Genomic DNA, 14,571 nt, shown 5'->3' on the forward strand with positions numbered 1-14,571 from the left:
CTCATCCCTAAGCTTTGCGACTCCAACTAACATCTCACCAATAAAATCCCTCGGAAATGAACTCGATTTCCCTTTCAAGGTATACTCCATTAAAACTTGCTCGACATGGCCCTCTGGCCCCGCACCCTATAACATCTGATCTCAATCTGATTAATCACAACGGGATAACTGGTAAACAAAAAACACTAACCGCCATGAATCATGGTACTCGAACCATGTGGTCACCTCTCAATCTGCTATGAATCATGGTACCCGAACCATGTTATCTCCTCTCAATCTGCTATGAATCATGGTACACGAACCATGTTATCTCCTCTCAATCTGCTACTTAGAACCTCTGGTATTCTCCCTGTTTCGAGTACGGGTCCTCTGCTTTCAGTAGTACGGGCCCATACTACCTGCCACATCTACCCATACTTTCCACACGGATCATCCCAGAATTCCTAAGTAGCTGCTCAACCTTCTCGACCAATCCCGCAAAACCTGGTCGCTTCCCAGCGAATACTCTCCTCTATCAGTGTACTCATCTGACTAAGGCCACTCCCTAGGCTCTTCCTAGGTTCCCTCACTTCTCTGCCATTAGGTGCTGAAGAACTCCTTATGATGCCAGCCATCTACCTCCTGAATATCGTCATATTCACTTAGTAGCTGACTCCCATCATCAAGAGTTCCACAAAGCACAAAGCAAGCAGCATTCGGGCATCGCATAATCTCTCCCAACACGTAAAACCACTCTAGGTTACCACTCAACTTGCTCTACTCACACTCAAAAGGTATCACCGAACTCAAGAAACTCTACCCCACGTGGGTATCTAACTACTCTCTCAGTAGGCTCATCCACTGCTCATCTAGGTATCTCTCCTAGATTAATCCTCTACTCAAGTTCTCTCTAAAAGATCTCTGCTGGATACTCTTACTCCGCACATACTCAAAGCACATCACAGATAGAAAAATTCCTAGGCTAAGGCATCACAAATCAGGAAACTCTAGCCCAAAAATATGAAATACCTAGCCTATCTTCTAGCATGCATCAGTAATATCTCAATAATAACTCATAACACAAATAAGTAAGGGTATTTTGGGAAATCACCGTTCGGGCTCTGGCCGATTGTACACACTGCTCCTTCTCGTTTTTCTCTTAGAAACTCTTGCTCGTTTTAGAAAATCATTTCTTTTGAAAAATTTTCTCAAATCCTCAGTTTGCGTCCACATATACCCGAAGGTATATCCGACTCCCTCAAACCAAGGCTCTGATACCAACTTGTAACACCGTAAATTTTCAAACAAATTTTTCACTTTTAATTCACATAATTCTCATAACACATTTCTCAAAATCCCATTTATTTAATTTACAAACGCAACTCCATAATTGTTTGATTAATAATCCAGGATCCTCAAAACATAACTCTTCCTCTGGTGTGTACAATCAAGCCGACGCCTTCCCGCGGTCCTGAGAAGAACCTGAAACACATATCACATAACACGGTAAGCACAAAGCTTAGTGAGTTCCCCAAAATACCACATACACAGATAACAAGCCTCTCATGGCTATAGCTCGTTGGACCCTCCGGTTCGGTCTCAGTGTGGACCCTCCGGTCTCACGGCTCGTTGGACCCTCCAGTCTGGTCTCAGTGTGGACCCTCCGGTCTCACGGCTCGTTGGACCCTCCGGTCCGGTCTCAGTAACATATAATGTAGCATACATATATCACACAGACAAGACGCATAACTCAAGTAAACACATAAGACCCTCTCGGTCACTCATAGATACCACTCATGGTAAGTATAGCGAGAGGACTCACCTCGGAGGATGAACAACCCCTATAAACGCTGCTGCTACGCACCGGCCACTAACTTTGTGCCAAACCCATAATTATCTCAATTAGGAACTAAGTCCAAACTCTCACTCATTAGGTCTAAAGATAGCCCACTAACCAGCCCATCAATGACCTAAAACCCATTGGGCCCACCAAGGCCCAATAATAAATGGGCTCTCCTGAGGCCCAACTCTCTCACATCTAATGGCAAGCCCAACTCAAGGGCCCCAAAGCATATATATATATATATATATATATATATATATATATATATATATATATATATATAATCCTATGGTCCAAGACTCTATTGAAACAAGCCCAAACTCCAGGCCCAACACTCAAGGCCCAAAATGAGACTTAGCCCAAAAGCCCACAGTGAGGTTACGCGGGGCGTACCTCTCTTGGTACGCTCAGCGTACTCGCGAATCCATATTGGCCATCGGGGACACTGGGGCAGTACGTGGGGCGTACAGGAATTATGCTCAGCGTACTCCCCATATTCACTCTTTCTACTCATTTGGTCTTAATCAGTTAAGACATTAACTCAAATCCCAGATCTGGACTCCCTAATGGCTCTTACTCCATAAAGTCAGTGACTTTAAGCCTTTGCATGGCTGGAAAGGTCACAAACACCCAAAACACTCACTCCCTTATCTCAAAAAGCTCATAACTCATGTATGGCTTGATTCCAACGACCAAGATTGGATTTTTGTGACATAACACCACTAAATACACTCAAAGGGGTTGATCATAGTCTTTGGAGCTCAATATCTCATAAAGTCTCCACCTTTTGGGACAAAACCCTAAAATACTCTAATATGATGCTCAAAACAAAAGAGTGAGAAAGCTTGAAGCTTTATACCTCTATATGAAGCTTCCAACTCAGATATGCTCAGATCCAAGGCCTGGACTTCTCACTCCTTCTTCTCCAAAGCTCCTTCTTACTCCAAGAACACACCAAAATCACTTAAGGCTCTCAAATGCACTCACAAGCTCCATGAACGAAGTATTAGGGTTTTAGAGGGTTTATTGACTGAGGATGGTGGCCAGGAATGAGGCCATCTCATTCTTTATATAGGGACACATCCAAAGTTAGGGTTTCCACTCTGTGCCTAGTACGCCCAACGTACCCTCTGGTACGCTCAGCGTACTAGGTGGCTCTGCTTGAAAATCACGCACACGAGTACGCTAAGCGTACACATATGTACGCCCAGCGTATTCAGCTGCCACCTTTCTCAAATAAGGGACTTATCCTGCCATAACTTCAAACTTCCATCGCTTCCTCGATATAACCCCGATTCCCTTGAACCTCAAACCCACGGAAAGGTGACGAGATGCCTTATGCTTCCAGCAACTCGTCGCAACCCTGAGACTTCCTCATGCCCGGTTTGCAGCCCACGAACCCTAATCATGGACGATCCGAAACAGGATGTTACATCATGTGATGTGATAGCCTCTAGAATGATCGTCGGCTCTTTGTGGTCGCCTCTCATGTACTGACCACGCCATGCGTTGGGGCATAATGACCAACTCCAATGCATGCAATCAATACTACCTAGCATTCCAGGGAATCCATGCTTGCCTTCATGCACCGTGTACAATTGGTGGATATCGTTCATAGTTGGTTTGCGCAAATATCAATGCCCATAAACCAAACAGATTGCTTTGCAGAACTTGTACACACATTCCCGCACAGTACGCTCTGGCATCCTAAAATACCCGTCCCATTTGTCTACGCCCATGTCGTATGCTAACTGACGAATTGCAGCCGTGGATTTTTGAATTGGAGAGAAACCTTTTATCCGTCTCGCATCCATTTTCCATTTGAAATATGGAAAACGGCCTTCCAAATCGCCAACAATACGTAAGAATAGTTCCTTCCTCATCCGGAACCGACGTCGAAACTTTATAGCGTAGAAGGCGTCATCTGCAAAGTAGTCTTCTATAAGATGATCGTATTCGGCTTCGCGATTTCTACGTAACGGCAGGTTTCTTGGTTTAGATCGTGCACGTGATGTTTCGCCTTGTCGGTTTTGAAAGTATGCATGAAATATCCCAAAAATACAGACCGAAAATTTCTTTTTAAAATCATTAATAAAACCATAATTCAACCATCATAATATAGAAAAACCATAAATCGTGTATCTCAAAAACATCATATCGAATACTGTATCAAAATCATGTAAAAATATCAGAGTCTGAACATCCCAGGCTAAAAACTGTGGTGTGTGTCATGCGATCATCCCGAGCCCTTCCCCTTGCTAGTGGAAGTACCTGAAACCAAAACTGAAAACTATAAGCATGAAGCTTAGTGAGTCTCCCCAAACTACCACATACCATACACATAACATATATCATAACCTTGGGACACCGCCCAGCTAAATCGGGACGAATCCCGACATCGGCTTACCAGGCATTGGGCGCCGCCCGGCATCCGACCGCATTGGGCAACGGACCCCGTCCGACATCGGGCTTGCCCCGACATACATACAACATAGCATAACAATAACATAAGCATATAACATGAGCATATAAACATTCATCGGGCTTGCCCCGACATCGGACCGGATTCCGGAACACATAACACATAACATATAGGCTAACATACATCGGGCTTGCCCCGACATCGGACCGAAGCCCGGAACACATAACACATAACATGCAAGAATCACAAAGACATCAAGCATACATAAACATTCCTCGGGACCGCCTCGGCATCAGATCGTAATCCGGAAAGCATATGACCTACATTGGGCCATGCCCGACATCGGACCGTAGCCCGGAACTACTAACAACTAAACGGGCCGACATTGTGGCCGTAGACCCGTTCCTACAGGAGAAAACTCACCTCGTAAGGCTGACTGCTAAAACTCGAGTGAAGAATCTCTGACTACTGCTCCGGCGACTCCCCGGCTATCAACTACATATACACTTAGTCAGAAATTTGATAATCCTTCTTAGGGTAAAATGACGATTTTACCCTTGGTCAAAGTCAACATCCAGGTCAAAGTCAAAGTCAAGGTCAACCCCAACTCGTCGAGTTATCTCCTAACTCGGCGAGTTCATGTACTACTCAGACTCGTGGTCAACCGAGTCAACTCGGCGAGTCCTTTAACAAACTCGTCGAGTTCTGTCTGCCATAAAATCGGGATAACCCGACTCAACTAGTCGATTCCCTCCTTGGACTCATCGAGTTCTTCAGCTTCCGAGTCCTAATCTTGTCCAACTCACTGAGTCACCTCCTAGACTCAATGGTTTCACTCAAAACCAGAAAAGGGGTTTGAGGTTCGCGACCCGAATCGTCGAGTCACAAGAACAACTCACCGAGTCCCCCATGTGTCAATTCCATACAGTCGATTCTAATCAATTCTAATGCTTCCAACTCATAGATCTGGACTCCTTAGACTAGCATTACACGTAAAGTTGCTAACTTTACGTGCATGCATGGTGATATGAAGCTAAAACACCCAATACAAGCTAAAATGGAGCTTTAAGTCATGGGATAGGGCTATGGTTGAATAAAGGTGGCAACTTTGAGCTCCTAAAGCTTAAGAGTGCCCAGATCTGAAGTCCTTACATCCCCAAGAGTTAAAATCTCGGAATGACCTTGGAGATGGCCCAAAAATGACAACATACAAGCTCAAATGAAGATCTAAGTGAATAGAAGCCAAGGTATAAGCTTTATACCTCTATCAAGTCAGAAATGAGTCCCTAGCTCTAGATCTTCAACCTTCCTTATGCAACTCCAAGCCTTTGCTTCCTTCTTCTAGCTTTAATCACAACAATGGCAAAGAAATAGCTCAAGATCACTCAAGGTTTATTAGGGTTTGGAGGTGATGGGGGCTGGGGTGGAGGCCAGATATGATGCTTAAATAGGGTGCAAGCCCTAAAGATTAGGGTTTCATCCAGACTGTCCTACTCGTCGAGTCAGGACTTCGACTCGTCGAGTCAGGACTTCGACTCGTCGAGTAGCTTGCTAAAAATACTCGCGCATATTCTGCCTTCTACTCGACGAGTTAGGGCCATCAACTCGTCGAGTAGCCCTTCCAAAATGAATAAATAAATAAGTTTAAATGCATACCAGGAACCAGGCGTTACAATGCAATCGTTTTCGCCATGACGGAACCGATAAACTTAGCCTCCTGTTGAGCCGTCGAATCGGATGATGAAGATGATGACATTTTGATTAATATTTTTTGGAGAGAGTAAGAAGGTATGGGTTAAAAAAATGTTGGGTGTTATGGTATTTATATTGGGGGAATAGAAAAAAATTTATATATATATTAAAGTTATATAGCCGTTGGAACAAAAAAAGAAAAAAAAAATTAAACAACCAATCGGAGGAGGAGCTAGAACGTGGCAACCCCACCCCCACCTCCTTCCCCACGCTCGCTTCCCGCACCGCCGGTGCGGTGTTCATCGGAGCGGGAAAGGTCCCGCCCCTCTTCCCGCATCCGGCTCCGTCCGGTCTTATCAGTTTCTAACAACATCACCGTCACACTTTCATTCCGATGTAAGTTTCTTTGTTTAATTTAATTAAATAATTGTTGATTTATTAATCGTTAAAGGTTGATTTGTTCAATTGTTCCACTTTTCAAATAGTCAAAGATTTCGAAACTTTGACTAAGTGATGATGATAAGCGTTTTGATTAGGACTTTATTGCTTTTTATTTGTTAAATCGTGACGTAATTTTTTTTTATAGATCTGGGACTGATCAAAACGTAGAAAAAGAGGAGGAAGAAGAAGATAATGGCAAAGGAATGCAGTTGGACGAATACAGAGGATGAGATCCTCAGGGCTGCTCTTTCGAAATATGGAACCAACCAATGGACTCGTAGCTCTTCATTACTCGTTCATAAATCCGCTACGCAGTGTAAAGCGCGTTGGTATGAGTGGCTTCATCCCTCCATTACAAAGGTATGCATGCAACTTACTCTCAAGAATTAGGTCACTTACAAAAATTGTAGAATCTTTTGATCAAATCCTAACTTTTATTTGTAACCTTACAGATTAAATGGACCAGAGAAGAAGAAGAGAAGCTGCTTCATCTTGCTAAGTTCATGCCCTCTCAATGGAGAACAATCGCTCCTATTGTGGGACGCACTCCATCACAGTGCCTAGAACATTACAAGAAACTTCTGTTAGATAATATGGGACCACATCTTATCTTATATATATATATATATATATATATATATATATATATATATATATATATATATATATATATATATATATATATATATATAATGTAAATTATTGATGGACCGATTTATAGAATATTCACTTACCTTGTGGGTTGAGTTTCCGGTTTGACTCAAGATCCTCAAGATCATTTTCATCTCTCACATTAGAGTTTATTTTCATCTATAAATACATGTGATGAGGAGCAAATCAAGACACACGAAATTACATAAACAAATTCGTGAGTCTCATTGCCGAGGGTTCTTAAAGGTGGTCTTCAGATCAACTGAAAAACTTATCCTAGTCTTCATATCCGGAAATCATAATGAATCAGGTATGTAATCATTCTTTAACGTTTAAAGTTTTCTTTTGATAAATTCGAGATTAAGATCTAAAGCTTCCGCATTTTATGTTTTTGGTTATGAAAATAACCAACAATTGGTATCAGAGCCTACTTGAATTTGTTACTAGAAATTTTTTGATTAATATCTTACATACCTGTATATTCTTCCTTGACGTCGAAATTTTTTTCTTGACTGACGTTGTATAAAAAAGGATGTGTGAGATATATTATCCGTAGTAGTGCCCTTTGTTTGAGGTGTCATATTTATCTACTATTTGCTTTTCTCTTTTGCTTCTTGACGTTGTTGTTCAATTATCAATAAAAGAATGTTTACTGTTGATTTATGTGTTGATTTATGAATTTGACAGTGACCATTCTTGACATGCTTGCTACTTGTACCCATATAATATGCACACTACACCCTATATTAGTAGACACAAACTCATTAAATATCACAACGTTTGTTTTGCATTTAGTGAAATTTATGGCTTGCGTGTAAAACGGATATTGACAAATCACTATTTTATTTTCAATTGAAAAGGTTATAGTACTTCGTTATGCTTTAGGGTATGGAACGTGACCTCTATGTCAAATTTAATAATAACCTTTTTAAAGCCTGATATGCGTGTATGTGATTATCATGTACTCACCTTTATTTTTGCCTTTTTGGGTATTATTATATTATTGAAGTAATGTTTCTGCAACTCTCAAAGCTGTTAAAAATATCACACATGGTAGCTTTTTATTATTATCGGACAAAACTTCAAAAATGGTCCTTGTGGTTTCCGAAAATTTGAAGTTTAGTTCCTAATCTTTAAAAACCTCACAGATGGTCCATGTGGTTTCAAAACTTTTAACAAATGGTCATTTTCGCTAACTTCGTTAGCTTTTGGCCGTTAAGTGAAAGACATTTTTGTCATTTCACTAGTATAAGGACCATTTATGAAGTTTTGCTTTATTTAAAAAAAAGAAAAAAAAATATACTTATTTAATATTAAAGGTCTCTCTCTCTCAATTGGAGAACACAATTTTCCCCTCCTTCCCGTCTCTATCATTTCTCTGCAAACACATACTCACCACCGCCAAATCACCCATCGTACACCACTAGTCTCCTTCCCCTGTTCCGACCTCCACCTTCATAGCACCTTCATAGCCACCATCGACTATCACTGCATCACACTACCCATCGACTCCAACGACGACACCACCTCCTAGAAACCATAGCGCCGTCGATTTCGATTACATCTCCCGACCACTGTCAGCTGCTTGTTGTCATCATCAATTTGTGGACGTGATAATCACCGCCCTTCCCTATATGTGTGTGCGTGCTTTTTATTGTTTCGTCCCGTGTTTGTGTCTTAGACCGGAAACCACAAGTGAATCGTGAGTAGTTGACCCACGTTCCAAATTCCATTGTTGGAATTGTTGTCAACAATGGTGGTTAATATAGTTCTAGGGTTTGATTTTGAGGAATATAGATGGCAGGCTGAACGACCCTTGATCCACGAAATCGATGCTTTTTGATTATTATTGCTATTGGCTTGATAGAAATTCGATCTACGGGAGCGGCAACAACGTTGTTGATGAACCAAGTACAGACCGCAACTGCAACACTGGTGGTGGAGCACCATCACAGCCACGTCAGAGAAGTAGAGCTAGAAGATTCAGGCCCATGTTTCTTATCTTTCTTGTAAACCTCGTATTATGTTTTCTTCAAAAACTTGTTCTTATTGCAGAGAGGATTAAGGCTCTGCACGAACTCATCCCAAATACCAACAAGGTAAACGAATTAGGCAGTTACCCCAACCTCGATCTAAGAATTTCAGCAACAAAGTCAAGAAGCAAGCACTAGAGAAGAAATAGAGAACCAAAAGTTAAGAATCATGAAGAAATAACAAAATCAGTAGCCAAAAGCTTAGTTACTTAACTGGTCTGAGTAAAGAAGTCGTAGGTTGACAATAAGGAGAGAGAGAGAGAGAGAGAGAGAGAGAGAGAGAGAGAGCCTTTAATATTAAATAATTATATATATATTTTTTTAAATAAGGCAAATTTTCATAAATGGTCCATGTGGCAGTGAAATGACATAAATACCATTTAACGGCTAAAAGCTAACGGAGTTAACGAAAATGACCATTTGTTAAAAGTTTTGAAACCACAGAGATCATCTGTGAGGTTTTTAAATATTAGGGACTAAACTTCAGATTTTCGAAAACCACAGGGACCATTTTTTAAGTTTTGTCTTATTATTATTATTATTATTATTATTATTATTATTATTATTATTTGGTATTAGCAATTGGATTGTAGACAATACTCAAACTGTGGGCTAATTCGTAATGGATGTTTTCATGTCATTAGCAAATTTTGGTTTTTATTGATTCTTAATAAGGATTATTAAATGAAATTTTATTAATTATTCGTGTTGTGTTGTTTGATGGAAATTTAGGATTATGGTAATTAAATGTGTGATAAGGTTTGCGCCCATAAAAGTAATTCATGCTTTTAGCTGAAACCTTTTTTTTGATATGTTTAATTTGTTATTCAATTTTAAAATTGTAAAAAGTTTATGATATGGTTTCGTTAATTTATCAAGGTCTATTAAATATTTTTTATGCGGTTGATAAATTTCATTTATGACATTAACATTGTAACGACCAGGAGCCTAGATAAAATTTTGGGTTTTAGAACTTTTCTTTTTTAAGTTCAAGCATTTTAGGGTGGTTTTAAGACGTTTTGTCGATATATGTGTTGCATCAAATCTCCATAATAATGTTGATTCTCGCTATTATTTAGTTTGATTCTCGCTATTATTGAATACTTGAATCTTTGTCTTATGGATATCGTTTTTGTTTTTGAGTCACTGATTAGTATAATATTGTTACCAAAGTAACATCTATTATTGTTTATGTGAATTGTGTTCCACCTAAAAGTATATCTTATACACAATGTCACACTTTGACAAATATTTCAGGTTGTCAATAAACTACAATTATGACATGTTTATTTGTTTTCAGAGTAAATTAATTAACACAATATATCGCCAAAGGGATCTTTTTTGTGAAAATTAATTTACAAAGAACTTAAATTTTATGGTTTGTGTTTATTAATACGGATATTAATCGACCCAAAGGTAGGTTAATATTGGGCCGGATAAACACATGTTTGATGATAAATATGCAACAATATTTAGGTTAAATGTCATTAATAAGTCAATCCAAAGAGGGGTTTATTGAACGACTTGATATATTGTCAATTTGTATTATCAAAATTTATAGTTTTTGTGTTTATTAATGTGGTATTAGCCGACCCAAAGATAGACTGATATTTGGCCGAATAACCATATATATAGTGATAAACATGTGATGATTTTTTTTTTTGGTTCCATATGATTAATAAGTCAATCCAAATAGGGGCTTGTTAATTGACATGATTTATTGTCAATGTTTATCTCTAAAACAAGGTTATCTCTTGCAAGTTAGTATTATTGTCCAAAGACTTGATATTAATGTTGTGTCGATACCTTGTAAAGATGTCATAAATTGAATTTATTGATTACGGTTTATGGAACATAAAAATAGATTTGCTTATGTTTGAATTATGGTATTATATTTGTTAACATTGATCACATTTATGATTCATGTACTCAATGATATTAACTTTAAGGAATGGAATGAGGGCATTATGTTAGTTCTCAATTGCATGGATATTGACCTTGCATTTTTGGATAGAGCAACATTCTTTGAGGATGTTGAGTTTGGGGGAGAAACAAGGTTAAAACATTGTCCTTAAGGAGGAATCAATCTTGATTCCTATTATTGCTTTCGATAGTATGCCGATTATGAATCAGTTATCGATAATGTTGTTCAATCTCCTATTCAGAATACGCAAACTCAACAACCTCGACTTTGGATATCCTATGCGTGGTACCACATTTTTCATCAATTTTTTTTATCTCTTTTGGTTTTGAGGTAAATACAATAGATGATTTTGTGTATCACAAATTAAGTGAGAGTAACTTTATCTTTCTGGTTCTGGGCAGATATCTATGCAGCTCAATTTTGGATCATAAGAAAGCAACCAAATGGATTTTGAGATATCTATATAACAAAAGGCTATATGCTCAACTATAGGAAATTCAGATGTTTTGGAGATCATTTTTATTAAGTATATGATTTTATTAGATGCTAAAATGGTTACTGATCCATATCAGGGTACTTTTACATTTTAGCATGATGAGCTATTTCATGGAATAGACTTCGGAGATCATTTTTATTAAGTATATGATTTTATTAGATGCTAAAATGGTTACTGATCCATATCAGGATACTTTTACATTTTAGCATGATGAGCCATTTCGTGGAATAGACTTCGGTAGCTTCTTCCATAATGGCAGCATAATTTGTAGCATGGAATATGGTTGCGGAAATTTGTCACGAGGCTACACATTATTGGTATTGAAAGACCACTAAAGTTGTGATAATAAGTCAGCGATGTTATATTCCAATAATAGAAGTTCTATTAAGTCAAAACATATTGACATCAAGTTTCCTTCTGTTAATACAATAGTGCAAAATGGAAATATATATAGCACATATGAACAAACTCCATAAAATCGGATCCGCTCATAAAGGGATTACCTCCCTAGGTCTTTCATGAGCATACTACACACGTTGGTGTGATATTTGGTTTTAGTGGGAGTTTTATGGTGCTTTATGTGTTGTTTAACAAAAATTATGTTTTTCTGTACAGAATTAAGAATTCGGTTAACTCCATTATTAGTTGCACTTATTTGAAGTTTGATCACACTTCAAGTTAAAAAAAGGAACTCGTTGGAAATCTATTTAGATTTTAAAACCACACATCATATTTAATCTATGTCGTTAGTTATATATGTATATGTGACCGTTTATAGGTTTAGTTACGTAAATTGTAACGAAGACCTCTTTGATCCTATACTATTATAATTTGTGGACGAGATTGTTTAAGGGTACCAATATTATGATAACATTCATTAGAGCGCTTATATAGTTATACGTACATTTATATATTTGTGGTCCTGTGGGAGATTGTTAGATAATTATGGGACCACATCATATATATATATATATATATATATATATATATATATATATATATATATATATATATAATGTTATCATTAAATCAAGTTATTATGGTAAGAATATAAATTGTTAATGGACCGATTTATAGAATATTTACTTACCTTGTGGGTTGAGTTCCCGGTTTGACTCAAGATCCTCAAGATCCTTTCCATCTCTCACATTAGGGTTTATTTCCATCTATAAATACATGTGATGAGCAAATCAAGACACACGAATTACATAAAAAAATTCGTGAGTCTCATTGCCGAGGGTTCTTAGAGGTGGTCTTGAGATCAACTGAAAAACTCATCCTAGTCTTCATATCCGGAAATCATAATGAATTAGGTAGGTAATCGTTCTTTAACGTTTAAAGTTTTCTTTTGACAGATTCGAGATTAAGATCTAAAGCTTCCGCATTTTATGTTTTTTGTTATGAAAAAAACCAACAACTTCTAGATGAAAACTATGAACCAAGAAAATTAAAACCCGGAGAGATCGACCCAAACCCAGAATCAAATCCCGCTCGACCCGACCCAGTTGACATGGATGAAGATGAAAAACAAATGCTTTCAGAGGCACGGGCTCGTTTATCTAATACAAAAGGCAAAAAGGCCAAAAGGAAGGCCCGGGAAAAGCAACTTGCAGAAGTTAGACGTGTTGCTTCTTTGCAAAAGAGGAGAGAATTGAAGGTAGCTGGAATTGATAACCGGAATTGGAATGGGAAAAGGAATGGAATCGACTACAATGCTGAGATTCCATTCGAGAGAAGGCCGCCACCTGGATTTTATGATGTGGTTGGTGAAAGTTTGTTGATTGGTGAACAACCTTATAAATTCCCGACCACGATTGAGGAAATTGAAGGTGAAAGAAGGGTCGATACAGAGGCGTGTTTGAGAAAACAGGGCATTGAAAGGAACAAAATAGCACAAAGGAAAGATGCTCCATCAACTATACTTTATGCAAACAAACTCAATGATTTGGAATCCGTTAGAAAAAGGCCGAAAATCAATCTTGCGACACCACGAATTTCAGATTATGAGTTACATTATATCGCAACATTCGGTCTTCAATATTTGAGCCATGGATTTTCATCTTTTTAATTGTAATTTCTCATGATTATGATTACAAGTTCATACTGTAATTAGCGATTGTTGCGAATGCTTTGCACATATTGGAAGGGGATAATATGATTATGCATATGATTATGTAGGCAGTTTTATTAAATCCAAAGGTTTTAATTTGTTATAAATCCATGATATGAGCCTAGTTTCACATGATGGTTAAGCTTCGTACTTCTTTTGCTTTTAAGAACATTTATTGGACAAATTTAATCGGTGATCAATGATCATATGTAACGGCTTTTTAATAATGCTTTATCATCTTTCCTAGTAAATGTCACCCTCTCAAATCATGAGGAGCATTTTTTATTTCTCACTTATTTTCATATTAATAACTAGGGAAGAACCCTGCTTTGCGGGGTTAGATACGTCAAAGAAATGGACAAAACAGGAAGATTTTATTGAGGTACATTCAATCAAAATCCTTGATTGTAATGCTAAGTCTCCAGTTTTTTTTTGCTGTAAAACCAATATGGTTTGTTTTCTTGTCCTTAATGAACCACAATTAAGCTAAAATTTGATAAATGAACATTTTGAACGAAGGTTTATAAAAGTTCAGCTCATAATCATATACAGAAAGAAGCCACATTTACTAAATCAACATTTGTATGTATCCTTTACAGTTCGTGTTTCATCTTCTATACATCTTGTGGACCTTTGAGATAACTTTTAATCCCAAAAGTAGTGTTGAATTTTTTGACTTCTTCGATTTCAATTTTGTCAAAAGTCTTCAGACCGAAGTAGCAATGCATTATATCCAAGATTTTAGTCCACTGAGAGAAAATTAAGACCTGTTGTTCACAAAAGTTAAACATCATTAATTACAATTTACAAACAAAATCATCATCTCAACTAATAATGTCTTCGTAATTTAGATATTTAACAGAAGTTTGCATCTTTTTTAAAGTAACACAACCTATAATAAGCAGATCAATTGAGAAATGTTCATCTTACCACCATCACAAATATAATTCCACTCACACTCATCTATCTTGAAGTAAATG

General features: G+C 37.8%; 1 protein-coding gene across 1 annotated transcript; it reads left to right on the forward strand.

The window, feature by feature from the left end:
* Positions 1 to 6,569: 6,569 nt before the first annotated feature.
* Positions 6,570 to 13,549, forward strand: LOC145113580 (cell division cycle 5-like protein). Its single transcript, XM_079049653.1, has 4 exons — positions 6,570 to 6,737; positions 6,830 to 6,960; positions 12,097 to 12,158; positions 12,837 to 13,549. Exons 1-4 carry the CDS (start codon positions 6,570 to 6,572, stop codon positions 13,547 to 13,549), a joined length of 1,074 nt encoding a protein of 357 aa, XP_078905779.1.
* The last annotated feature ends 1,022 nt before the right edge of the window (positions 13,550 to 14,571 follow it).

Source organism: Lactuca virosa, chromosome 5 (assembly GCF_052849685.1).
Source record: "Lactuca virosa cultivar CGN04683 chromosome 5, Lactuca_virosa_CGN04683_v6, whole genome shotgun sequence".
NCBI classification, from domain to species: domain Eukaryota; kingdom Viridiplantae; phylum Streptophyta; class Magnoliopsida; order Asterales; family Asteraceae; genus Lactuca; species Lactuca virosa.